The 27,435-nt window shown below is 34.8% G+C and overlaps 5 protein-coding genes across 13 annotated transcripts; 4 read left to right on the top strand and 1 right to left on the bottom strand.

Annotated features, from left to right (window-relative positions):
* Window positions 1-604: 604 nt before the first annotated feature.
* LOC101252672 (uncharacterized) lies at window positions 605-6,911 on the top strand. 2 transcript variants are annotated; one of them, XM_010316384.4, is made up of 6 exons: window positions 605-754; window positions 1,645-1,754; window positions 1,858-3,337; window positions 3,475-3,685; window positions 5,339-5,421; window positions 6,506-6,911. In XM_010316384.4, exons 3-6 carry the CDS (start codon window positions 2,000-2,002, stop codon window positions 6,602-6,604), a joined length of 1,731 nt encoding a protein of 576 aa, XP_010314686.1. In that variant the 5' UTR covers window positions 605-754; window positions 1,645-1,754; window positions 1,858-1,999; the 3' UTR covers window positions 6,605-6,911. The 2 variants fall into 2 exon arrangements, with proteins under 2 accessions (XP_010314686.1, XP_004252877.1); XM_004252829.5 differs by having other exon boundaries at window positions 1,645-1,747.
* Window positions 6,912-8,508: 1,597 nt separating this feature from the next.
* LOC101055519 (Hop-interacting protein THI032) lies at window positions 8,509-13,075 on the top strand. Of its 6 annotated transcripts, none has more exons than XM_069291808.1 (7): window positions 8,702-8,758; window positions 9,294-9,391; window positions 10,056-10,290; window positions 10,880-11,164; window positions 11,282-11,648; window positions 11,754-11,964; window positions 12,803-13,075. In XM_069291808.1, exons 3-7 carry the CDS (start codon window positions 10,086-10,088, stop codon window positions 12,938-12,940), a joined length of 1,206 nt encoding a protein of 401 aa, XP_069147909.1. In that variant the 5' UTR covers window positions 8,702-8,758; window positions 9,294-9,391; window positions 10,056-10,085; the 3' UTR covers window positions 12,941-13,075. The 6 variants fall into 6 exon arrangements, with proteins under 6 accessions (XP_010314658.1, XP_069147909.1, XP_069147908.1 ...); XM_069291807.1 differs by having other exon boundaries at window positions 9,294-9,336; XM_069291806.1 differs by having other exon boundaries at window positions 8,705-8,758; window positions 9,294-9,330.
* A 1,035-nt stretch (window positions 13,076-14,110) lies between these two features.
* LOC101251866 (GCN5-related N-acetyltransferase 6, chloroplastic) lies at window positions 14,111-20,510 on the top strand. 3 transcript variants are annotated; one of them, XM_010316382.4, is made up of 10 exons: window positions 14,125-14,342; window positions 16,173-16,395; window positions 16,498-16,550; window positions 16,671-16,707; window positions 17,644-17,715; window positions 18,869-18,973; window positions 19,400-19,556; window positions 19,683-19,759; window positions 19,957-19,993; window positions 20,232-20,510. In XM_010316382.4, the coding sequence occupies exons 1-9, from the start codon at window positions 14,227-14,229 to the stop codon at window positions 19,978-19,980; spliced, it is 864 nt and encodes a 287-aa protein (XP_010314684.1). In that variant the 5' UTR covers window positions 14,125-14,226; the 3' UTR covers window positions 19,981-19,993; window positions 20,232-20,510. The 3 variants fall into 3 exon arrangements, with proteins under 3 accessions (XP_004252874.1, XP_010314684.1, XP_010314685.1); XM_004252826.5 differs by lacking the exon at window positions 19,957-19,993 and having other exon boundaries at window positions 14,111-14,342; XM_010316383.4 differs by lacking the exons at window positions 17,644-17,715; window positions 19,957-19,993.
* An 81-nt stretch (window positions 20,511-20,591) lies between these two features.
* Window positions 20,592-23,490, bottom strand: LOC101255869 (receptor-like protein Cf-9). Its single transcript, XM_069292269.1, has 2 exons — window positions 21,907-23,490; window positions 20,592-21,853 (listed from the first exon to the last, which is right to left on the bottom strand). The coding sequence occupies exons 1-2, from the start codon at window positions 23,363-23,365 to the stop codon at window positions 20,592-20,594; spliced, it is 2,721 nt and encodes a 906-aa protein (XP_069148370.1). The 5' UTR covers window positions 23,366-23,490.
* Window positions 23,491-24,176: 686 nt separating this feature from the next.
* On the top strand, window positions 24,177-27,084 carry LOC101251563 (uncharacterized). Its single transcript, XM_004252825.5, has 2 exons — window positions 24,177-24,304; window positions 26,313-27,084. Exon 2 carries the CDS (start codon window positions 26,369-26,371, stop codon window positions 26,837-26,839), a length of 471 nt encoding a protein of 156 aa, XP_004252873.1. The 5' UTR covers window positions 24,177-24,304; window positions 26,313-26,368; the 3' UTR covers window positions 26,840-27,084.
* The last annotated feature ends 351 nt before the right edge of the window (window positions 27,085-27,435 follow it).

The raw sequence follows: 27,435 nt of genomic DNA on the forward strand, positions 1-27,435 counted from the left end.
TTTCTTCATGCTTTTTACCACATTTTTATCTTGCATTACCATAAGGTACCTGTGACGAGAGCTCACATTCAATTTCATCACTTCTGTGTTAGTTTATATTGTTACTGATATTAACATTGCTATTGATTATTTTTTCAAGTATAAATCAACTCAGCAGAATTGATTCTCAGTATTGTGTTGATCAAGTCACGAACAACTATCATTGAATGGAAAATTGATTAGAATAACTTTGGTTTATTGATTTCAAGCCTTTAGATTATATAGTATCTATGGAGGATTTACAAAATCAATTTAAACCCTTGTAATAAAAAATAAGTATATTAAAATATAAATTAAAATTATAAATAAATAGTTTTCTAATGTAAATTTGAAGATAACAATAAAGATATTTATCTTCTTCTATTAAAATTAATATATTTTCATAGAAGGTCTAAATATAAAGAATTTATAGCATAAATAAAGAATATAAGTGTTTGATTTTAAAATATGTATAAAAAAAAAAGGGTCAAATTACAATTTACAAGGACCTTTAATTAGCACTTAATGATAGAAAATTAGAGAAAATAAAAACCCCAAAAAGGAAATTTTTTTTAATAAGAATACTGTTTGGAAGTATTAAATTATAATTTACAAAGTTTTAGTAGAAGTGGGGTCTTTTTTCCCTTTTTCTCCGCTAAAAGAATTTAGTTGAAGAACAGCAATTTATCTGCCATTGTTATTCATGCTGCAGATTTTTTCTTCTTTATCTGCGATGGTGAGAAGTCAATTTATGCCTTTTGTTTGTTTTCTGCTTTGATTTCAGTTTTCTTTTGTTGTTGTATGCTTCAAGTTTCAATCTTTTTTAGTTTATGTTTCAGATAGATTTTCAGTTTTTTTTTGCTGTATATGTTTCAGTTTTGGTTCATGGAATTGTTCAAGTTTTTTTGAGTGATATATATTATATCTGTAGACTGTATACATGTATTTGGGTTTGTGGGTGTTGAAAATCTTGGATTTTGATGGAATCATTGAGGCGAATAGTCTAGAAGCCAATCAAGTTATGCCCTTCCTTTGTCTTCAGCTTTGATTTCACTCTTTTTCTTTGCTATATGTTCCAAATTTCAATCTTTTTTGCTATATGTTTCAAGATTCGCTCTTTTTTGTTACATGTTTCAGCTAAATTTTCACTCTTTTTGCTATATGTTTCAATTGCCATTCATGGTGAGTTAATCATATTAAGTGATACACATATATTATATGTATTTTGGTTTTCTGCGTATTGAAAATCTTGGTTTTTAACGGAATCATTGAGGTGAACAACCCGTCTAAAGCTTAGCAGCCAATCAAGTTATGCCCTTTCTTTGTCTTAGCTTTGATTTTGCTCTTTTTTGCTATATGCTTCAGCTACATTTTCACTCTTTTTGGCTGTATGTTTTAATTTTCATTCACAGCGAGTTAATTCATGGAGTTGTATTCAAAGCTGTCTCTTTTCCCCTTCACAATGATCTATCAGTTGGATTTTATGGATCTTTTAACAACTTTTAAATTCTTATAATTTTAGATGCGCGTGGATGTAAAAATTCAATTATTTTAGTTATGGTTAATATTTTTGGTACAGAACATACATTGGCACAATTACGAAGTTGCTCCTTTGGTTACATGCAGGTTTTGTGTTCAATGCGTGGAAACAGCCTCTTTGCATAAATCCAAAGGAAAGTTGCTGATAATATATGCCCACCCTTCTAACCTGGGGAGTATTTCAATTCATGTACGGGGTAGGCTTTCCTTTTTTTTTTTTGTTTTTTTTTTGGTACAAATACATTTTGACAAGTTACATTGAGTATATTCCTTTTCTTTTGCCTCTAATCATTTTTTCAGAAAATGTCTTGATAATGGACTGTAAGAAGCTTCAAGAAAGGTAGTAATTGATTTGTTCGTCTGTGGATTGTGGGGATAAGTGGGGTATAGGAGTGAAGTTGTTTCTCTGATCTGTTTGCTAGTAAATCTGAATCCCATTAAAATGGTGCGACGGGGATTGGAGGGCTGTGATATTTTGTTTGACATATCCCGTTTAGGGAGAAAGAGGGCATACTCTTGGAATAAGGAATCGGAGTTTGAAAACAGTGATATTTTTCGTTTCAAGAGGCAGATTAGAAAAACTAGGAATATTGATGAAGATTATGTACAGTATTTGATGCTTCTCCTTGACTATGATGAAGAGTCTAAGTGTTGCACAAATGAAGGCGGAAAGGAAGGTCCTGCTGTTGCTAGAGATAGGTTTAATTTTGACATGGATGAGGATGTGAATGAGTATGAGGATGATGAAGACGAGGATGAGGATATTGATCCGGAGTACAAGAAGTTTTTGGCTAATACTAAACCAAATGGGATCTCATATATGGTTAAAATTGATAGAAGTGTTGGGTTTCCTGTGTTTGTAGAGTTTGAGAAAGAGGATGGATCTGATGGAGAGTTTGAATATTTAGGACGGAGAAAACAGCAGGGTTCTGGGGATGAAGAGGATTTAGGTAATACCAGTAGCAAAGATAAAGTGGAAAGTCAGCCATTTTCAAGAGTTGTCCTGGAAAATGATGATAATAGATCCGCAGGAGACAACAATGCCATATTTGAGCCTTCTGATCCTGTTACTCCGATGGAAAAAGGGCTTATGAGCCTGAAGCCTAGCTCGGGGGAGAATGGTGAATGCAAGAGGCATCAGAAAGGTGAGACGAAGAATGGATCAAATAAGGAGGAGAAGAAAGGGAAAGGGAGAAAATCAGCTAAAGTTACTGCCAAAGAAGAGGGAGAAGATATAGATGAAGACTATTCCTATCTTCTGGAGAAATTTATATGTAAGAATTGGAGCACGACACCCTCATTTATGAGGAAATATAATCTAAAAAGTAAGAAATCATTAACGACTGTCCTGGAAAATGTTAGCAATATATCTGTGGGAGACAAAGATACGACCCATGAGATCTCTGATACTCTATCTCCAAAAAAAAAGAAGAAAAGGGGGCTTACAAGCCAGAAAAATAGCACGAAGGCAAATGGTGCATTCAAGAGGCAGGAGAACAGTGACAAAAGGAAAAGATCAAACAAAAAGCAGGCGGGCCGGAAAAGGAGAAAATTAGCAGATGTCCCTTTAAACGAAGATTTAGCTGGGAGAAAATCAGTAGATGTCACTGTCAAAGAAGAGATAGCTGATGTAGATGAAGTCTCATTTAAAAGTGGTAACAAATTTGAATGCGAGGCTGCTGATGAAGATCTTCAAATAGTTGTCAGTGGTGATCGTACATTTGGAAAGGAAGGAGACTCTAATCTCGTGGAAGCTTCTTTATCAAAACACTGTGAAAATGTATGATCCTCCATTCTCTGCTTCTCCTCCCATTTTATTTTATCCTCCCTACGCCTGCTTTCTTTCTTAGTTAATTTGAAGTTTTTGGAATTATTTTATTGTGATGCTTATATATTGATGATACAATGAATAATAAGGTTGAGGATAGCTTCCCAAGGAAAAGTGAGCGTTCTGATTTTTGGTGGAATGTAAAGGCTCTTCTTGAGAGGCCTTACGATCAGAAGGAATATATCGCATTATGGAAAGCTGTCAAAAGTAGAAAGCCTACTCTAAAGGATATGGACTTGCGTAATGGGAAATTTTACTCGACGAGGCGGTTGGGAAAATCATATTTGGATCATTATAAAGGTGAGCTAAACATCTTAAATATTTTATGCAATGATGATATGGTTTGCCTTACGTTTCAAAGTGGTGCTACTCCTCCTTGCCTGGTCCCAATGGTGCATTTCAACCAGTGTCTTGTCCATAGACATTCCGACTTTTTAGAACATTTGCAAATTTGTTTGTCAAATGATTATAATCAATTGCTGAACTCAGTCCCTCCTGATGTGTACACATTATTATGTTATTTTTCTTTTCGATAAGGAAGTCTTGTGTTAATTTTCCTTTCTAAATTTTTTAACAATTTAAATTCTTCAGCCCCTGAAACATCAGTATATTATTTCTCAGTTGCTATTGCAAAATTTTATGTCAACTGAAAAGAACAAATATTAGAATGTATTATGAAGTAATGTAGTTATTAAAAAAAACTCCAACCAACCAAAACTCAGTGTAATTTCTTTTAAACATAGGTGTTTATTTTTGAGATTCAAATTACTGCAAGATTTGTGGAAATCTTTTCTGCCACCCTAGGCATAAGTTTACTCTCTCATTCCAGCGAAGGTGTGGAATTATTCTTGACCATTGTTTCAGAGTCAGACCTCAAACAACCAGTAGGTTGATATTGAGTTAATGACACACTAAAACATCCTTGTAATATGACTCAGTTTGAAACACTTATAACGCCTATATTATTGAAATTCTATACTTACACCCCCTATGAGGTATATCCATAACTACAATGACAAACCCTGTGTTCACACCTCCCTTGAGAAGATAGAGAGGATGTTCCTGATAGACCCTCGGCCATATCCATAAATAAGTGTACTAAAGTATAATTATTAACAGACATATTAAAATTATCACTAAAAAAAGTTTATATGCATGAAATTTCAAAAAAGAGGATAACTATTTTGTTAAAAATCATTATTCTCGCCTTTTGAAATGTATATCTTTGAAACTCTTAAATGAGAAATGAAGACAAATTACTGAATAAGATGACTTAAATTTTTATGTATTTGGCAAAATGCTTTTATCTTACAAAACTCAATTAATTTGTCTTGGGAGAGGGCAAATATGCTAGTTAGTAGAAGTATTAATCATCAAATTTTGTTAAAAGTTCTAACTTTAGCATATAGGATGGTCACTAATAATACATTATCTTAAACTGAATGTTTATGCATGAACCTGCTAAAATAATTATCAATCTAAAGTGAGGTTACTGTTGTCAAATGTGCACTTAAAAAGTGCTCAAGCCCTAAAACATGAGGTGCAAAACATGTTCAGCGCTTCACTTCATTTAGCGGGTGCTTCACAATGTCATCATCAAGGCTTTAAGGCATACTTTTCCTTGTCAATAAGCATAATTCTTGACATTTCACTTTATCTTATTTCTTTTCCAATTTCTCTGTCCATATATTGTTTTTTATACTTGTAGTTATTAGTCTTGGACTACATATTTTTTTGTTTTCTGTATTTGCACCTTCCTTCATCAAAGCCCATGCTTTATTTGCGCTTAAAAGCCTCAATATACTTAGTTTCTTTTTTTTGTGTTTTTCTCCTAATTTTGCCGTTTTGATTCACTTAACATATACAGCATTTGATCTCTGTGATTCTGTCAATCGTTATTTAAGTTTCGCTGTAAATGCATTATGTATTGATTGTCCACTTTTAAACCTGCAGACCTTCATGAAAAACTTAAACAAGTTGACAACGACAACATAAAGCAGCTAAACATCTTGCGCAGTTTTTTCTTTTGGTTACAGGTGAGTTGCTCATATTTTGAATAATGAATTGTGTTATGCATTCCTTTGGCTGGAATTCTTGGCCGCCTACATATGTTCGTCATGTCTACACTATACATCATAATCTCCCTTTTTGATAGGGAGCATTCATTGTGTCTCCCCTCACTTCATTGCCTCGTGCGTCCTCCGTCATAGCAACATCCTCTAGGGCTAACACCCCCCCCCCCCCTTTGCGTGTGGTAGTGGGAACCTGCATGGGAAGGTCCTAGAAGGTCGCCCATCCAAAAGCATCTGGAGCTTTCTCGCTCAAGTGACTTTGGGAATACAGTTACAATGACTTCCGGAATAACTGATCAATATAAAAAGAAATTGTTTTATAGACATCCATTTTAAATACACAGCTTAACGCAGTTCACAATTGTATAATTGCTAGTCCAGTTAGATTTCTGGAGAAGGCAATTAACAACATAATCCTTTTATTAATAGTAAGTAACATAGTATATTCATCTGACCTCATTAGTAAGTAATTTTGCTTAGTTAGATTTCCATCGTGAGTTGTCTCTTAATTGCTCACATTTTTTTTGTTTTTCTGGTTAGCTCTCCAGACTCCACTTGTGGGATTAAACTAGATTTGTTATTGTTGTTGTAGTAAGTATGCTGATATAAGACAAATCATCATTGCTTTTGGCATCTTGTCTGACTTTTGATTTACCTACATTCGAACTTTCACGTGACTCGCAGAAAAATAATGTTCTGATAATTGGTGACTTGATCCAATTGAGTTAAACCTTTTTTTCTTTTTGGTTTCCATTAGAATCCAATTCATGATTTTAAAATAACTTTACTTTCATATTCGCATGCTGGTTGGATGCAACTATTATAAGAGTGACTTGAGCATTGATCTCATTCGTCTAGTCTTAGGAATGTCGTTCTGATGGATTGATGAGACATAAATTCCGTACTTTTTATTTAAACAGCAATTACAAAATCCCATATTTGAGACAATATCTCTGCTTCTTACTATGTTATGTTCATCACATTTTTAGTACTTCACACATTTAGTTTTACAACATAAACTCCATGCTTGTTCTTTTGTGGTTGCTAGAATCTCACACAAAAAGGAGCCTTCAGGCCGTGGACAGATCCGGAGTGGCTCTCATTGGTTGATAATTCTATTGTTCCAATGATTACTTCCGATGAATAATCAAGCTGGGACAATTTGGTGAAATATGTTACCAAAGTATGCTATGCTGAAGTCAGAAATTATACAGTGTGTTGTCCGTTTTAGTAGTGGATTGTCGTGCTGTCTTTTTCTTTCTTATAACATTGTAGTACTCCTCTGGAAGATTTCACCCCTCTCAGTCTGGTATAATGCCCGTAAACGTGTTATATTAAACTGGCTGCTGTTGATTTACCTGAAGTTACTTCTTTAGAAAGGATGTAAAGGGGATTGAAGTCACTTATGCAAAGAGCTTTGAGGGTGATATCTTCATCTACTTGTGTTTTCTATATATTGCTTTCCTTATTAGTTGTCATGTTTTCTTCACTGTTGTTTTCCCTTTTCATAAACTACTTTGATTTGCTACACCTTGAGCCAAGGGTCCTCGGAAACAACCTCTCTACATCTACGAGGTAGTTGTAAGTTCTGTGTACACCCTACCCTCCATAGATTCTACTTGTGAGATTTCATTGGATATGTTATTATCTTCAAGTACTCGTGCCTAATCTTGTAGCCTGTTTACTTTCCCTTATTATGTCACCTTCTGATAACAACAATGCAAAAGGCGAAGGCAAAAGTGACTTTGTATAGATGTTGTAACTGAGTATTTTTGGAATGCAGTTTTTGGAAGCTTTTTCCTTTATTTGGACTGTCATTTTCTCATTTCCCTTGCCAGAAAGAGGTAAAAGTTATAAGGAAATTAAAGCAAAGATGAAGTCATGATTCATATAAACGATTTTAACTTATTTGGACTTGAGACATAGTTATTGTATCGTAATTTGCAATATCTCTATTAGGTACCTTTATTGAGTCAGTCTCCCATCTTTCTTTCTGTTGCATTTATAAGTTGCACTGGAAAACTTCTAGTTCATTTCACTAGTTAAACTAAAACATTTTTTTCAACTGTCTCAACTAATCTATCGACTATCTATTACTCACCACCAACAAATGCATCAAGTTAACACTGGCTATCGCGACTTAACATGATTGATTTTGACCACTTACCTAAAGGGTGTGAAGGCCAATTTTTTTTTTTTTTTAAAATTTAAATGAAGACATAATTTGGATGAGACATTGGAACAAATGGCTTGAAATATAGAAATAAAAACAAATGAATGAAAAGGAAAGTAAGAAGATAACAAAAATATATGAAAATTGCAAGGTATAGCTATTGTTTTCCACAAATGAGGGAGTGGTTCATATAGGCCTTTTTATCATCTTATCTTTTCACAAATTCTTTCTCTACCTCATACACTAAATTAAGTCTTTGTGTGGTCCTCTATTATGCTCTTGTGAAGTAAAAAATAACAATATGGTTTTTCTTTTTATTTTTCTATCACTAGTCATCTTGATAAGCTCTTTCATTTTTTTCTTTACATGTTATATTTTTCATGTTAATTTAGGTGATACTTTTTAACTGTAAAATTTAAGAAAAAAAGATTTTTAAACTTTATTATTTAAAACAATTGATAAATATTTATATTTAAATAAAAATAAAATAAAAAATTTAAAGTTTAATAATTTGATTTAATATAAATATCGAAATGAGATGAGTGAGGAAAAGAGGAGACGTGTGGTGCTTTGCTATACCCTCAAATTGTGGAGAGGTCCACATTTGTATTATTCTTAAACCATTAATTACTTCCTTTCTATATTTTTTTTTGTTATTTTGAATTATTTTTAGGACCTCTCAAAAAAGATAACATATATGTAAACAATTGTCTCACGTATAATTCAATTTTCTTCTTCATACTTATTTTTTATACATTCTAATTGAGTCAAAGATTAATCAGAAATGACATTTTTAACGTACAAATCACTCTTTCTTGACGCTAACCAACTTTATAATAAATTATTACTAATAATATAATTATCTTTTTCTTTAAATTATTTGAGACAAAAATTATGGTTTTCTAGAAGTAAATAAAAAAATAAAATTGGACGAATCAAAATTCACTATTTTTTAAGCCACAGGATTAGCATCCACGTAAGCCACTTATCTGCCACGTCAACTCCAAAGTGGGACCCACATAGAGAGTTGAGTGGTATAAGAATTTGTATTTGTTGCTTTGGACTTTTCATATTTCCATTTGGCTTTGCTTCTCTGAGCCTCTTTTACTTATTATTACTGCATTTCAGGTACATACTCTCTTCTTACTTCATATATATATATATTATATTTATGCATGTGTATATATGAGTTCATGTTATATGCATTGACCATTATAATTGTTAATTTTTACCTACAACGAGTTGCCAGTGAAAGGTAGTCAGTTGAACATCTTTCGTTGAGAAATTGTATTGAGGGTATGGTCTACGAGTTTATGTTATGTGCACTTAGAGGTTGGTTATGATGAGTATGAGGAGAGGTAAAGGTAGGTTGAGGAAGTATTGAGGAGAGGTATGTTCGCAGGTTATCGAGGAAATGATCTAGATAGGAGATATGGAGGTCGAGTATTAGGATAGAAGGGTAGTAGGTAGTCGAGCGCTGTTTAGTTTTCCTTATCAGTATTGTTATTATTACTCTAATTTTTTATTATTACCTGTTGTTTTTCTTTGCTTTGGTTATTTTAGTATTTATTGTCACTATTGATTTCTTCTCTATGTTCAACACGACTGCTTTCACTACTATGTTTTCTTTTCGTTGATTTTGTTATGCTTTACTTGAATTCAGGCTTTATCAGAGACATTAATCTCTCTATCTTCATAAGGTAGGGGTAAGACTGCATACACACCACTCTCCCCTGAAAGCACTTGTGGGATTATTGTTGAGTATGTAATTGTTGTTTATGTTATGTGCACTTACAAGGGTAAATATTATGTTCGAATATAACAAGAAGTTGAGTATGATTGTCTGATATCGTAAAAATAGAGTAATAACATGCTATAATCGGTTGAGTTTACTGACAGCGTAAACTTTTTTATCATCGGGTATATTTAAACTCGTATTAATACATATATTTAGATGTATAACTCGTGCCATCTCGTTTTATGTTTTTGACTGGATATAATATGTTAATTTTGTCTTACTTTAGCTGTACTGGACATTTACCTTACTAATTACCTAGCATCTAGGCTGATATTGCAAAGTGCTTAACTGAGTCAATCAGTGGGAAAAAAAAGAGTTTTTTCTTTGTTGGAATTAAATGAGAAATGGAAAATAGAACGTTGATCGTAGGGTGTGGTTAGCTGTTAATGAAGTGAGTGAAACACTACAGAAAACCTCAGTTCAAAGTTTGAACTGATGGAATAGTTGAAGTGACCACAAGCTGACGTAGACACCACCGTTATAAGAAAAAAATGTATTTGTTTAGTGTTTATTCTAGCTATACAAGTGGTAAAGCATCTGTTTTTCTTGTTCCTATTTGGCCTTTTGTTTTGTTTTGTAGAAATTGTGTTGTAATTGGAAGTTCTGTTTTTTGTGGATATATTGAAGGAATAAGGCGAATTTGTGAAGGGGGAGAAAATGGACTATGTTAATGGACCTGGAAGGAACCATTTGTTTGTTCCGGGACCTGTTAATATCCCGGAACAAGTTCTACGTGCTATGAACCGAAACAACGAAGATTACAGGTCCCCAGCTGTTCCAGCTCTCACAAAGACCTTGCTTGAGGATGTGAAGAAGATTTTCAAGACTACTAGTGGAACTCCATTTCTGTTCCCAACTACAGGTAACTTCTTGTTATTTGCATCTGAACGAGTTTGGTTTGGTATAGTTTGCTACTCATTTCAATTTTCCAGACAGGGGAAATACTAGTTGCCCAGGTTTAGTCGTCTTGATTATCCATGTTGGAGTTAAAAATGACGAGATAAGATCTTATTTTAGCATTAGGATGTATCTTTTGCCCGTAAAATAGGACATAATGGAAGAAAAAGATCTATATAGACGATACCAATCAGTTTGAGATTAAGCGTTAGTTATGTCAGTACTTTTGCTTTAGGTTCAATATTATTAAGGACTCTTAGTCCTGTCAGATATTTATATGTCAAACGTGTAATGTTATATCATATTGAGTAGAGATGAGCTTGAATGGAGCGACCTCAATGTGCTTGTGACTGAGGCATAGTCCTTCTGTTGTTGTATTTCGATGAGTCTTTTCAAATTGATCTTGTCCATCTTCTGTTATAACAATAAATAAAAGGTGATGGCTTTGCAGTAATATCTGCAGAAACATCGATGAACGTATAATTTTAAGTAGTTCTTGTGGCTCAACTGGCGAACTTGTGATGGCCAAACTTCATATTGTTTCTATGTGGCAGGAACTGGTGCATGGGAAAGTGCACTCACGAACACGTTGTCTCCTGGTGATAGAACTGTATCGTTCCTCATCGGTCAGTTCAGTCTGCTTTGGATTGATCAACAGAAACGTCTCAACTTTGACGTTGATGTTGTTGAGAGTGATTGGGGCCAAGGTGCAAATCTTGAGGTTTTGGCCTCGAAAATTGCAGAAGATAAGTCTCATACCATCAAGGCGGTTTGCATTGTGCATAACGAGACAGCCACTGGAGTTACCAACAACTTGGCTACTGTAAGGAAAATACTCGGTAATGTATCTAAACTGATGCATTTTTTCTTCGAAAAATTGATTTCAGATAAGGAAAAGTATGTATGAAATTCACGATCTCTGAAGTTTCGTGCTTGTTTCTATTGATGCCTGACAGATCACTACCAGCATCCTGCCCTCTTCCTTGTTGATGGAGTGTCCTCAATTTGTGCACTTGATTTCCGTATGGACGAATGGGGTGTAGATGTGGCACTTACTGGTTCCCAAAAAGCACTTTCCCTTCCCACGGGGCTCGGGATAGTCTGTGCTAGCCCCAAGGCTCTTGAGGCCAGCAAAACTGCAAAATCAGTGAGAGTTTTCTTTGACTGGAGTGATTACCTTAAGTTCTACAAGCTGGGAACTTATTGGCCGTATACTCCTTCCATCCAACTTTTGTATGGTCTGAGAGCAGCTCTCGACCTTCTTTTCGAGGAAGGCCTTGATAATGTGATTGCAAGACACGCTCGCCTTGGCAAAGCAACAAGGTAAAAGTAAAACCTCTGTTAGTAACAAAATTTTCAACTTCATAGCATACATAATTGGAGATTCGTTTTTGAAACGGAGAAATGATATGTAATTTTGTAATGCAGACTTGCTGTGGAGGCATGGGGCTTGAAGAACTGCACTCAGAAGGAGGAATGGTTCAGTGATACAGTCACAGCCGTTGTTGTTCCTCCACACATTGAAAGTTCTGAAATCGTGAAAAGGGCATGGAAGCGATACAACTTAAGCTTAGGTCTCGGCCTAAACAAAGTTGCAGGAAAAGTTTTCAGAATAGGACATCTTGGAAACTTGAATGAGGTAAATTACTCTTTACTGCAGACAACATGCCTTATTTTGATTGCGCATTTTGTGAAGATTACACGATCTCATTCCTCAAGCATGTGACTGATACTATGCATAAGCTTTTGGTTTGTTAGTCTATTGGCACCAGATACTCATCATCATCCAAATTAAGGTCTGTTTCAACCTATGCTGCTCGGACTCTTAAAAATGACACTAGATGGGTGTCGGATCCTCTAAAAGTAGTACGATTCATAGGGTCTGACGCGGGTGTGGCAACATTTTTAGAGAGTCTAAACAACATAGGTTCCAACTATATACTAACTAAACTAAAAGCATAACATCATTATCAATAGTCAATTCATGTGCTATGGGTTCATATCTACATAAATTTCTGCTCCCTGACAAAAGTAGTAGGTTCAGATGAACTGAACATCAATACTCTGCATCAACCTATGTTTTCAACTACTACTTGATACTCTTCCTCCATCACACCTCAGAGGCGGAGCCATGATTTCAATAAATACTAATTACTTAGTTCTAAATCTAACTTAGTACATATTTAATGAATGTCTTCTATACAAATGCATTGTTTCATGAAAAGCAACTTAGTCCGACCGAATCCTTATCTAAGCTTCTACCTCCACCCCCTTACACAAGTAAAACTAACACATGAAACTCGTATATGTCTAGTCAAACACCGTAACAATAAATGAACCGGATGACTAATCCTTTTATGTTACTATTTTCGACATAGATGGGAATGCATGCATGCATGCTATGAAAGATAAGGTCAAGTCTGATACATCAACCGTCTCTTTTTATTATTATTACATAATAATGTATTCTTTTGTAGTTGCAACTATTGGGATGTCTTGCTGGAGTTGAAATGGTACTTAAGGATATTGGTTATCCAGTGAAGTTTGGTAGTGGAGTTGCAGCTGCTAGTGCTTTTCTGCAAAATTCAACTCCACTTATTCCATCAAGAATTTAATTCAATTATTATTACTGAAAGTATACAAAACCAATGCATGTAAATTATTCTCTTCATGTAACTTATGTTTCAATGTTCAAATACTGGTTGAGAATACTTTTGTAAAATTGCAAAATTTCCTTCTTCCCATGATAACTATATGTGTTTTCTTTCTTCTAAGTTCTTTTCCGAAAGTCGATGACTAGTCATGATTATGATAATTTACATTGACATCAAAAAAGAGTTTAATCCAATGCTTTGTTTCTAACTACGTCTTTTAAGTTTTGGTTAATTACTATTATATTGACATTAAAGAAGAGTTCGTTGCAATGCTTTATTTCTGACAACTCTTTTTGTCTTTTTATGTTTTGGTTATCATATGAAATGAAAATGAAATTTAAAAATGAAAGACCAAGCTAATCTTGGACAGATTTAGTTAACCTTTTAACATTAATTAAGATTAAATTTTATATTTATAAAAAGCAAATTTTGATTTATATGAATATATGTTTACATGAATACTTTTTCTAAGTTTTATTATCTCCTATTCATTTTCCTGTAAGTTTAATTTTTATATTTTTATTTTCGTCAAATACAATTTATTATTAGCTAGATTAATTCAAATTCATGTCTCGTATATTTCATCTAAGGAAATGCTCTTTTTCTAAGTTTTATTATCTTAACATTCAAACACGAAAATTTTAATCAAGGCTAAGAGAATTCATCAATCTTTAACACTCCACATTGATTAATTAAGGACTAATTTTTTTTTTTTTCAATACATAGCCAAACCCTTGAACTTATCAAAATTATGTAAGTTAGACACACGAAATAAGTCTTATTCTAATTAACCATCTCAAATTCTAATAAAATATTTCAATTAGACATTTTTATCTCGATTTTTTACTTTGTTTTTTTATATGTTTTCATTCGTCTATTACTAAATACTCGTTAAATTAATCATATAAATATGTCATATTCTTTAATAATATGCTTTTATTTTCCAAATAAGCTTAATTATCTGATAGATAAATGCAAACCCATAGAAATACTTTCAAAATTTAAATCCAAAGAGTGTAATTAGTTGGAGTATCTACACAGATTATCAATTTTATTTTTTTAAGAAAAGAGTGTATTGGTTGGATTAAAATGTCATTTTTGTGGGACCCTACTAAATTAGGGAAGTGGATAAAATTGGATATTGTTGACCATTTCAATTCTTGATTCTCCGCATTTCAGGCTCTTACAGAACAAAAAGATTGAATTTTTCTCATGTGATTCAACAAGAAAAGGGAGAAGAAGGAAAAATGGAGCTGAGAAGTGTATTCTTGCCTCAGTTCAAGATTCAACAACCGCAATTCACTTTGGTATTTTCTAAACAAGGGAAATATGAACCCCTTGTTGTTGTCGACATTTTTAGCAGGTAAATATGATGTTTTGTTTGGAAGTTGTTCCTAATAGATTAGATATAGAGGATTTGTTTAACCCCACCTTGATTAATTTGTGATTTACTTGAATGAAGTTGGTTCTTTTATTTGTGATTTTGAATGAAATGAGTATGAAAGATTTACATGGCTGATCCCAATTAGTTTGTGATTTACTTAATACCCAAATCAAAGTGATGGATGTATATGAGCTTGATGGTTTTTTTTTGGTTCCTGTTATTTGTGATCCTGAAATTGGTCCAATTGAGTGGAATAGATGGCCCGGTGCACTAAGCATCCCACATTCACGCAGGTCTAGAGAAAGCCCCATAAGGGATGTGATGTGTCTGATTGCACTGCTCCAATGCGTGACCTATAGGTAGCAGAGACAACTTTGTACTTTATTGTTGCTCCAAGGCTCCGTTTCATAGCTGATCCAAACTAGTTTGGGACTTACGTAATACCCAAATAGGAGTGGTGTGTATATATATGAAGCTAGTGATGTTCTCAAATCTAATCTTGGTATTTCTTTGAGGGGTTTCGTAAAGGTGGTTCTTTTATTTGTGATTTGTAAAGTTGGTGAAGTGGAGTGGAGATGTGGAATAGATATAGAAGATTTATGTAGCTTACCCCAACTAAAGGACGACCCGGGTGCACTAACCATCCTGCATTCACATAGGTCCAGAGAAGGGCTGCATCCTAAGGGTGTGATGTAGGCAACCTACCTTGAACATATGAAGTATAGGTTACATAGAGACAACTTCATACTTTACTGTTGCTCCAAGGCTCCCGTTGATAGCTGACAAAAACTAGGATTTACGTAATACCATAATAGGATTGTTGTGTATATAGATGAAGCTAGTGGTGTTCTCAAATCTAGTCTTGGTATCCCTTTTTGGGGTTGCATAAAGGTGTTTTTTTATCTGTGTTTCAGGAGGAAGTTGGTGAAGTGGAGTGGAGATGTGGAATAGAAAATAGAAGATTTATATAGATGACCAAAACTAGTTTAGGATTTTTTTAAAACAATAATTGAATTGGTGGGATATATATGAAGCTAATGGTGTTCTCAAACTTAGTATTCTTTGAAAGTTTTGCATGCAATTTCGTTTGTGATTCTGAATGAAATAAATCAGGTGGAGTAGGAACATGGAATAGATATAGAAGAATTATATAGCTGACCTTAACTAGTTAGGGATTTACTCAATAATAAAATTGAGTTGGTGGATATATGTGAAGCTCTTTCTCGTACTTGGTATTCCTTCAAAGGGTTGCATGTAAATGAAGTTGGTTCTTTTATTTATGATTCTGTATGAAATGAGTCCAGTGGGGCTGAATATTCATAGAGGATTTATATAGAGTACCCAAGCTAGTTTGGAATAAACTTGACAACCAAATTAAATTTGTGGGGTATATATGAAGCTAATGGTTTTCTTAACGTTGGTACTTTTTAAAGGACTGCTAGTTAATTAAGTTTTTTTTTTTTGGAAGGGGGGGGGGGGGTAACCAGATTACAACCAGAATGGTAGTAAAGTTATTTTCTTTTGTGTTCCATATAATTAAGGTTCGGCACTGGTCCATTTGTGTAAATGCTTGATACTAGTTCAATGCATTATTGAACAATTGCATAATGAATGTAAAGAACTCTAAATTTGTTCGTGGGGATAGTGTAATCGACAAGAAGATGCCAGAAAGAAGCTTAAATTCTGAATATATCTTCTTTTTCACCCTATGAAAGACAAAAGATTATTGAGTTATATTTCTTTTTGGCATCTCAAATACCATCTAACTTCTGCATTTCTTCTCTCTGATGATATCCAATCTGCTCCCAGGGAGGCTTTTCCCATTTCATATGATAGATGGAAAAATATTGAAGTACATTGCAATAATGACCAAAGTATCAGGCACTCGCCCCTATCAAAGCAGGACAATGCAGAGTTACCTGAGCTAGCTTTTAACCGGCTTCAGCAAACTGATGATGGGTACGCTGGATTGCAAAGGCGAAACTTTGGACGTTTCATTGCTCGTGAGGCTGTGCTGGATGAAGAATATTGGGTTTGTTGCTGCTTTTGAAGAATAATTTTATGGCTATCCTTTGTTACTCTTTCTAAATATATCTCAGATTTTCTTGTTCCTCTGTCTTGCTGTCAATGACAGACAGCAGCCTGGCTCCGAGCAGAAGCTCATTGGGAATCTGTCTCCTATATGAGGTTAGAGCTCGCACGTATCACCTATCCCTCTTCTTATTAGGACTAGTTTAAATATTATTTTCTCTATGTAAGTCTGAGTTGTTATATGGTAAATATTAACTGTACTTTTGCTAATTTTAGGCACGTTGATGCATATAAAAGAAAGTATGCCGAACAGGTGAGTTGCAGTATAAAAAAATTTGTTTGTTAGTAGTTAAAATATTATTTGTTGAAGTTGAGATCTTACCATCTAATATATTTCCCCTTTTCCCTACAACTCAGTAGAATCACATAAAGTTGTTTTAGAATATTTCCCCGTCTCATGGCTTCCCCACAGTGGTCTGTCCTATCATAACTTTAATCTATATCTTTAGGTTGGCCAGTTAGTAATTAGTTCAGTGAGCCCTCACATGTTTATCAGTGAAAGACATGTAGGGTGAGAGCTCCAAACTTACTCTTCTCATGCCAGCTTGAGGTTTATACAATGTTATCAAAAGCAACAAGTGCACAAAAACTCTAAGGTCTATTGGGGCTTTAAGCGTGAAACATAAAAAAAATGCGCACTTAATGCAAAGTGCACATTAAGCAAGGCAAAAAGTGCTCAACACATGGAGTAGAAGACAAGGGAAGTTCTATTCTCTGCTGGAAGAAGCTTGTTTCTGTTAAAGCTTTAGGAAAAATTAACATCTATCATATTCATGTTACCAGCATTGGTTTTGTGAGTTCTGTACTTTTAGTATTAACACTTGGCAAAAGAGCAAGAACAGATCCGTGCCTACTTTTAATAGTGTACATTTAGCATTTGGGATTATAGGTCTCATTTAACGTCGAAGCCAATGCTCATAAATGATATTGTATTTTTCTAGGATTGTTATTAAAACAGCAGTTGTAGTTTTAATTTTGGGAGAAGGTGTTTCACGTGGTTGATGAGCTTGCATTTAATTAGACATGTTCAAATGACATATATTTGGTACTAGCAACTACACCTTTGTGATAGTGTTCTTCTTCCGTTTATAAATATTGATCATCATATGTTGCTCTAGTTTCTACCGCTTGTATTGGTTAAACCCTCATTTTTATTTCCTTTTCTTTTCGTTCCACTATTTGTGGGCAGGAGTTTTATGCTTTAAAGAGAAGATGTTCTGGTCAGGATGGAAATTGCTTGAAGTGCTTTTGTTTTGTTGCGGTACGTATAGTGGGTTCTAGACAAGTTTCCTGGTCTTCCTTAGTGTTATGTATGCACAAGTTGCAACTGATTAATCATAGTTGGATTTAGATGGCCCTCTAACTTTCAGAATTGCTTTCATTTTACCATTGATTTCAAATATAGTGCTTTGCATCTAATCTGATTTCGCCTGTGCCAATTTATTAGTATCTAAGATTCTATTAGCGGTAAAAAGTAATGATAAAGATTTTTAAAAAATGATTGGGACTCATCTCTAATTTCTCGATAGCCAGTGCTAGTAACAGTTCTTATCTATTATGTGCAAATAGCTTCAAAAAAGTTGGTGACTTGGTGTTGGTTCATAAGCTGAAGGAATCTAAGAACCTCATACAGCGGGGGCTGCTTCATAATGCATAAAGACTGACAAATCATGCTAAAAACTTTCCTGGGTCTTTGCTAGGCCTCTTCATGTCATACTAAGCTGTTGAATACTTAAGTGCCTTATATTACATTATTTGGAGCTAAAGAAACATTTTTCAGGCTACTTGAGTTAGTGTTCACTAATTTCCTTTTCGTACATGAGTTAACTGCTTGTGAATCAAACACCTATTTTCTGATTTAAGAACTGTAAAAGCACTTAGGTCTTGATGATTCCAGCAGATAGGAAACACAGGAGGTGATGGATCTGCTCCTTTGAGCAATTCCTTCATCCAATGTGAGAATGAATACATATAGATTGTGCTGGATGTTATCGATGAATTCCGGCTAGGAAGTAACACGTGAACTGCAAAATAAAATTTTCTGTTTAAAGCATGAACCAGCTAGACTACCTATCAGATAAAAAGCTCAACTGTATATGTGCATTTTGAATTTTGATGAGAAGATTTGTATTCCCGTGAGGCATGAGCAATTAAACTTCACCACTTCGTGCCAGTGGCTTGATGCTTCTTCAAGTGCTGTAATCCTCTTAACAAGTTCTACTTTCTGCAAAATTTGATGAGAGTTTCAAACATGCTCAAGAGCTTCTGCTATGTACTTAAAATGATTGTTATGTGATATTCATTCTTTTAGAATTTGATGTTTTCTTCATGCAAGTAAGATGATTGTTGTGTGATATTTATTCTTTCAAGTTTGATATTTATATTGGATATTCCTCAGCCTTCAATTGTTTCAGGTCAAAAAGGAAGAGAAGAATGTTAGAAGAACAGTACTTAACAGTGTAGTGGGTACGTTGGACTTGTCCATCCGGAAATTTGTACAAAGGGAGAGATACCCAGGGGTACCAACTTAAGCAAACTTTTAGATAAATGTTAGATTTCTAAATGCATCTTCTTTTATGCTGTGATTGGGCTTAACTGTTGGCCTGGATTAGTGGAATTTGATTTTATTGCAACTTTGCATATGTTGCTATGTCTAAAATAATGGGGATGCCTACATCTTTGCATCTAATTCTATTGCCATGATTTATTCACTTATGTTATTTCATTTTCGATCTGCTTTGATATGCTTTTCCTCGAGTCGAGGGCTTATTGGAAACAACCTCTTTGACTCCCAAGGTAGGGGTAAGGTCTCAATTCTGCAACAGGAGAAAAAGGAAGAAGAAAGCTTATACTGTACTTTTTATTCCTTCTGTTGAGGTGGGGGTAAATGTGTGTACCAGATTTTGCTTAACCTGCTGAATTCCTTTTCCTCTCATTGTCTCCAGGAAATCAAAAGGTTATCAGTTGTCTTGGCACATCAAGAACCCTTTGATTCACATAAATATGCATACATTGCAAATGTTAGTGTTGCAAAGTTTGCTCGACGTCAGGGTATTGCTTCAAATATAATACATTTGGCTGCTGATATGGCCGCATTAGAAGGTATCTTGTTTCAGCTTTAGACTTTTTAATGTGCTCTTCATTATGATCTACCAGTTCAGAATTTCCATCCCTTTTAATCAATTTTCGCTGAACTATGTCTAATCTATTTTTCACATGTCCAAGCAGGTTTCAAGCAACTATTTGTTCATGTAAATGCAGATAACATACCTGGCCAGGAATTATACAAAAAAACCGGCTTTAAGGTTAGCTTCAATCTGTTTTTCCATAACCGGATGATCTTATCGCTATTGCTTAGTGAGATCTGTTTATGTGTATGACCATCCTTCATCAGCTCTTCTTTCTCTTTTTTTTTTGACAAGTGAATGCTTGTTTTCATTATTGTGTTTTTTTGTTTTGGACGTCTTATTGTCTGCATTGCATCTCTCATAATCATCCCAAGAGTTGGAGTCAGTGGCTAAGTTGACCTTCAAAACAAGGTAGCTCTTTATGAAACGTCTTTCATCAAATCTGATATGATAACCTGGAAATTAGAGTAATAACTTACAATAACCTGTTGAATTGAATTGACGGTGTAACATTTCTTTACCCGTGATGTTAACTTAAATCCTTTTGAAATTTCTTACTTCAACTTATCATAGTTTGGTTGACAATCAACTCTTGATTATAACAAAAGGTGCGTCGCGTCTTTTGACTTACTCTTATCACTCCATGCAGATCGTGGAAGCCGACTCATCGTCTCTATCGAAAGAACAGAGGATACTGATGTCCTTAGATTTATAGTTTCCCTTAGCCACTTCCAGATTAAAGAGGATGTGTTAGTTTGTACATTTTTACATGGTTTGAAGCCAATACCTTGTTGGTTGATGTATGTATTATTGGGTAGACAGACAACTAGTTAGTTACAGAGAGTATAATATATGTATAAGGAAGTTGTACGGTTTGTTTGGCCTACGGAACAGGTACGTAAGGATACACGTTTATTTGATTATCCTATACGAGCATATCCGGTTACATATTCAGACTGTATACATGAGACATTTTGACATGAATATTAAGCTGAGAGACATCACAATGTTATACCAAAAGAAGAAGAAGAACAAATGGCCTTTGCTTTCTCCTTGCCATCATAATTTTGTGCTCCAGCTCTTCAATGATTCTTACAAGCCATTTCAGGTTTCCAGTTGAAATCATGAAATATGTTATGGATAATCCAATACATAGCCCACTTCCATACCCCATAAGAGCAGCTTTCCAAAAATGACACAGGAATTCAGAATTGCTCTCTTCATCGTCTAGCTGTCCAGATACGGCATGATTTGTCCCTGATACACGATCATCGCCACAACTTCTTGTGAAGGGAAATCCACGTAATCCATCGTTGCCTTCATATGAATTGTTCTCAAAGGTATGAAATTGATTTCCTTGAGGAATGCACCCTTCGAGATGATTGTAGGAGAGATTTAAGACTTCAAGAGATGTAAGAGAAGAAAATCGTGCTGGTATCTCTCCTACAAGATGGTTACTTGACAGGTCCAATGATTCAACCAAGGATAAACTTCCAAGTGACGGAGGTATATGACCTTGTAATCGATTATGAGATATATTCAGCACACGAAGTGCAATGAGATCTCCCATAATACTCGGAATATATCCTTCAAATTTGTTGTTTGAAAGATCAACATTGGTGTACAAAAACAAGATTCTCACAACTTCAAATTTTAATCCCTTTGTCACGAAAGCTACCGTGTCTTGGTAATATCGACTTCCTTCATCACTTGGTGTGTTCAGCGTTTGATGAACTGTCCTCATGGCTTTCAAATGTTGAAACAAACCCGGTGGTATGTTTTTTGTGAATGCATTGGAGGAGAGATCTAATATTTGAAGCTGAGGAAACATGTTTTCAGTTGTTAGAGTCCTAATGGCTCCATGCAGTTTATTGGATCTCAAGCTTAGGACTTTAGCTCCCAACCACACGGGGAATGTGTCGTTGAGATGATTGTCTCCTAAATCAACAACTTCGAGTTGTTGGCAGTTGATCAAGGATCGTGGGATTTTTCCCTCCAGCTTATTCCCATGAAAGTTGAAGCTTTTGAGTGCACTTCCAGTTCTAAAAGTCGTTGGAAGAGTCCCTGAAAGACTGTTGTGGTGCATATCCAGAACTTGGAGGGCACTGATATTACCCAAACATAGCGGAATTGCTCCCTTCAAGTTGTTTCCTGCCAAATCTAGCATTACCAGTGACGTCGAGATGCAAATAGACGAAGGAATCTCCCCGCTGAGATTATTATGGGATATTAAGAAGAATCTTGTGGACATTGGTGGAATAGGTAGTGAACCTTGAACCGCAAATCAATGACATTTGCAGATTGAAGAGGAATTGACTCAACACTTTCCAGCATGTTGTGGGATAAATTAAGATGTTTCAATGAATACATCCAGTTAGACCATGCCCAATCTGGGATTTTCCCTTCAATCTTATTATTTGAAAGATCCAAATGCCAAAGAAGCTTTGCGGATCTTAGAAACTCCAATTCTTTCACTTCACATGCAGCCAACCGTAAGCTCATAAGAGATCCTGGCAAAGTAACATTATGTTTGTTCTCGTTGGTAAATGCAATACGATTATATGAAAGATCAAGATAACAAAGCTGCTTGAGGTCAGCAAAGAAGCTGACATCCACATGGCCACTCAAATTATTGAGAGAAAGAATAAGGCCTGTTAGGTTCACAAGGTTTTGAATTGAATTGGGAAGATGGCCTTGCAGCTGATTATTGCTTAAATCAATCCAGGTTAGTGAATTGGACTTGGAATCCTCAAACATACCAGAAACGTGGTTATTACTCAAGACTAAACGATTGAGTGACGGAAGAGAGAACATCCCTGATGGTATGGTTCCATTTAGGGAGTTATCTGAAAGGTCCATATCCAATATGTGTGTGAGATTCGAAAGAGATTCAGGAATAGGCCCTCGAAGGTTGCATTTTTTAAGAGACAAAGAATGCAGTGAGGTTAGATAACCGACAGACTCAGGCAAATGACAAGAAAAATTCACGCCACTGAGATCTAACTCTACGAGAGATGCACTGCTGTTCCATTTCGTCTTTGGAAAATAACCACTGAGCTGATCATTATTTTGTAAGACAAGTGTTTCCAGTCTGGGAAGGTGAAAAATACTCTCAGGTATTATCCCATACAGTCCTGTAGATCCAAGGCTCAGAGTTGTTAAATGAGAAGAAAAATTCGGAGGAATAGTGGAAGAGATGTTTATGGAAGTAAGATGAAGCTCTCTTAATTGAGTCAAATTCTGAAGGAGCATTTCAAAATCGTGAGGTCCAAATTGAAGCGTTTCTCCTGAGAAATAAAGAGACTGTAACTTGGAAAGGTGAGAGATTTCAGAAGGGATATGACCTGAGAAATAGGAGTCAGAAAGATCAAGATATGTCAAGCTCGAGAACCTGCCAAATTCAGGCGAGATGTTAGTATTACAGAAGTTATTAGAAGAAAGGTCGAGCCTTTGCAGATAAGAGAGTAGGAAGAGGCTGCTATTGGAATCAATCTTTCCTACAAGACCACTGCAACTAAGATTAAGTTCAATGACATGACCAGTCGGCTCATTGCATACGACTCCATCCCATGAGCAACAATCTATGCTCATATTCCATGAACTCGTATAAGAGTAGGAACTACATGTAACTAATGAGGTATCTACGATAAGTGTTCTCTTGAATTCTAGAAGAGCGGAGCTTTGGTCTTTGCGGCATATATGAGGTATGGATGAACAAAAAGAAAGCTGACAGAAACAGAGAAAGAACAGAAATGAGAATTGGCTAGACCCCATGTTTAGCATCAAAGAGTTTTAGAGTAAATTGGCTGTGAAAATCAAGAAAAGGCTACATAGATATATATATATATAGGCAGACTTCATTGTACCAATACAGTATTTGCCACTTTATATCATCACTAATGCAGTCAACAACTTTGTTGAATATACCTCTTTCGATTCTCATTTCTCATCTCTAAACTTAACATATGGTCTACGTGAAAAGTTGAAACTAAAGATTTTTGCAAAAAAATGATATGGACAAAGATATTCCTTTTCAAAGGAACTAACAAGGAATGTTAATATGTTGTATTTTTCAATGGAAATTTCAAATGAACTAAAAGGGAAATGTGTTTCTCCAAATGTTAGCAAATTTAGTAGCTCTCTATCATTCACACCATGTCTTTGTACATTTTTTATTAAAGAAATTCTTATCATTCTAGAATCAAAAATGGGTTTTTAAATTTTTGTCTTTTTTTCCCCATGTGTTACACATTTACATGTTCTTTACAAGTAAACAAAACTATATACTAAGAAGAAGAAAAAAATCCCTCAAAAAGATTACAAGCTTACAATGAAGTAGGTAAATCATAAACAATTCACAAATTATTAAAATTGTAAAAGAAAATGAGTTGTTGCAAATCATTTTATACAAGTTGCATATCTAAATAAAATATAGCGGTTATTGTTTTTATAAAAAAAAAATTGTTAAGCATGACCAAAAGTTCTATTGCCCTTTTATAGAGTTCATTTTTATAAATCACACACTTTTAGAGAACCAAAACACATATAATGAAACTACAAGGACTTGTATGTTTCAAACTTACATAAGAAGGATGCAAAGTGCAATTTTCCCCAAATATTTCTTATTTCCCTCTCATATAAATAAAACTCCATTCCTTATCCCCTAGCTGCCGGCTTCAGTCACAAAATCTCCGGCCAACTTTCCGGCAAGCGTCTTGGCAGGTATGGAATTCGATATTAAAGCTCTAAAGCAAAAAGGGTTTTGATTCTTTTGACTCCTCGGAGTCAAAATTTGAAGTTTATGGGTTCGGAATTTAGTAGTTTTGAGTTTTGAATTAATAATTTGTATGTACCTGCTTTGTACACTCTAGCTTCGCCCCTTGTACAGATTGAGCTTATATGTGCATAGTGTTCTCTTTATATTTCTAAAAAGATGGGATTTTTACTTCTTGAACATGGGATTTTTAGGTCGATAATGTAGCAACTTTGTGGTTGTGGCAAGAATTGTCATCACTTACATTGTATTTGAAGTTGGAGATGATGAGTGAGGCATAATCATACAATGCTCGAGTAAAAGCAGCAAAATTAGTGTTGTAAACTTAGGTAGGCACTACATTGAGAGTGAAATGGACCTGATAGAGCAAAATGTAATAGAGGATTTTTATAGTTGACTTCAACTAGGTTGGGATTGAGACATAGTTGGTTGATTGACTGATACGTCTTTGTGTATTTTCTTGTTTTCTCGTTTGCATTCCTTTTAATACGTAATGAGTAGATATGCAATTCAATGTCTTTCACTTGTTGCAAGCTCATGTCTTTTGAGGTTTATCTATACTAGTTTCAATTCTAGCAATGAAATCTTATCTTTATGTGACCTTTTCAGTTGTGGCGCAGATAATATATGCCAGTCCTACATTAATGTTTTGTGTTGGTTCCTTGTGAGTCGAAACAAATTAACTTCCGTCTCATATTGTGATTTGATGCAGATTAACTTTCTTCAATTACCTGTCCAATAAGCATAAGTTTGCTCACCTCTTTAGTGGCTCAAATTTCATGGATTCAACCTTAATTTGCTACTATACGAGCAAAGGAAGCTTTTTTTTCCTATAGTTTTGATACAACATAGGCTTGTTTTGTTTCAGGGAAACCGCTCTGGTAGTTCTATGTTCCTATTGGAGGAAAATGGTCTAGAGGGAGTATTGAGTAGAATAGTAATATTATCAATGCAGTATGAAAATGCTTATTATCTTCAATATGGTGTTCTCTGTAGCTATTTTGAAAATTAAGATCAAAACATTAATTTTGAATATTTCATGTTGCACCTGCAAGATGACCACACTTAGATGAATTTCTTTCAGCGTTTGTAAATGATCAAATTCAATTTCAGCACTGTTCCCACTCCATATGTGCCTTCCTTTTTCATTTGTTAAGTGTGTGGCTTCATTTTCAATTAGTTAAGTGGAAAATAGCTTTGAGATGTTGCGCCTTATGATCAGTGACATCTTATGATCTCATGACTTTATTGACTGGTTTACTGGAAATAACACTTGCAGGTGGTTTATTTAAGTATTTCTGAACAATTTATTCATGCATGTACATTAGAGGGTGAAATAAAGAGGGTCATTCTCTTGAAGTATGAGTTGTTTGAGGGGGATAGAGTTTGCTCTGATTCAAAACTGTATAGTAGCTACTGGTGAAAATGGCTTATTTGAATTCACTTTATCAATTACCTGTCTCAGACGAGCTGGTGGTGTTATCTCTTATCTGTCATGCATTATCTTTTCACTTGAAGGATCTTCTCGCGATTCAATATACGAAATTTGCTTTTGATTTCTTCTTGTATTTTGAGAAAGAAAAAAGGGGTCTCTTTCCTTTGTTCACTTGGCTTATGCTCTTACTTTGTGAATGTTTTTTACATTTTCTCATGCTCTGTCCTGCTATATTAATCCATGACATTACTGATATCTGCAATTTGTTCTCTGTTTGCCGTTGCGAATTTCTGAACAATATATTCATGTATTCACTTGATTACTGGTTAATTTTAGTATAAATATTAAAAATATGCTAGACTTTACGCTCTTATATATGATTCATTCTTATCTTGCATTGCTTCCTACAGAGTTGTTGTCAAATATTTGTTTTGGCTGATTCATTAAGTTCAATGCATGCTTCAATTAGCTAATTTGATTGTGCCACTTTCTATTTAATTTTCTTTCTTCCTGTTGCTCAGGCTTAATCTGAAACAGTGGAAATCAGAGAGAAACCGAGGGAAAAAGCAAAAAGGTAATGGCAAAACCATCACAACCAATTCGAAATGAGAAGGAGGAGATAAAAGAGACTGATACTACGGCATCCACCAACAATAATGAGAGCAGCAAAAAGAAGGTGACAAGAAAGTTGCCAAGCGCGAGAGAGCTTGTATCACACTATGAATCACAAGGCGTTGACTCTCAAGAAGCTTCCTATAAGGTCATTGAGGATCTCCAGGGTGCTCTTTTCAGGGTGATCAGCACCTCTCGAAATGACAAGAATCGCAATAATAATAGGAATGTGTCATCTGAAACCTCTAGAAAACTCGATGTTATCAATGCTCGACTGCTCAGCCTTGACATGAAAGTTGATTCCAAGCCAGGCTACCCTCAAACCCTCGCCATCGGGATGGCCTCTGGTGGCCTTCTTCAAGTGCTCCCTCGTGTTGCAGAATCGGTTGTCCAAATTTGGAACTCTGTTAGAAATGCTACCAACTCAAAACAGTAATAGACCATAAATCTTGTTGGTTAGCAATGCTTTCTTGTAGTCATGGTTTTTTCTACTTCTGAAGTAGAGTTTTGTTGAACTTATGATATGCCAAAAAAATAGAAAATTGTTCTCTTAAGGCCCCATTGTTCAACCTGGTGTCATGTATCTTTAGCATGTATATCACAAATTTTGGCTGATATACAGTTGTTGTCACCCAAGATCTATGGTCTTTATTTCTACTAGATGAGCGTAACGTTTGCATACAGTCTATATTCTTTTTACTCAACTCATGAAATCACATTGAATAAATTATTAATATATAGTCAAATCGGAATTTCATATTTTATTCTCCACATTAACTTTTCTTTTTCATTTGATGATATTAAAAGTTCAAAAAAATAATTTTGTCCTATTTTCTTTATTATTAATTGTTGATAATAATAATACTTGGAGGCTATCACTATCATTGTGCTCCCAAAGCAACGTGGGCACACACCTAAAGAAGATAATATATGCACATTTATAAAATTTAGTAAATCTACACCTTCCATTTTGTACTTATCCTTTATCAACCATTTTGATCTCTCCATGTCATCAATATTTATCCTCTAAGT

Source organism: Solanum lycopersicum, chromosome 12, assembly GCF_036512215.1.
Source record: "Solanum lycopersicum chromosome 12, SLM_r2.1".
Classification (NCBI taxonomy): domain Eukaryota; kingdom Viridiplantae; phylum Streptophyta; class Magnoliopsida; order Solanales; family Solanaceae; genus Solanum; species Solanum lycopersicum.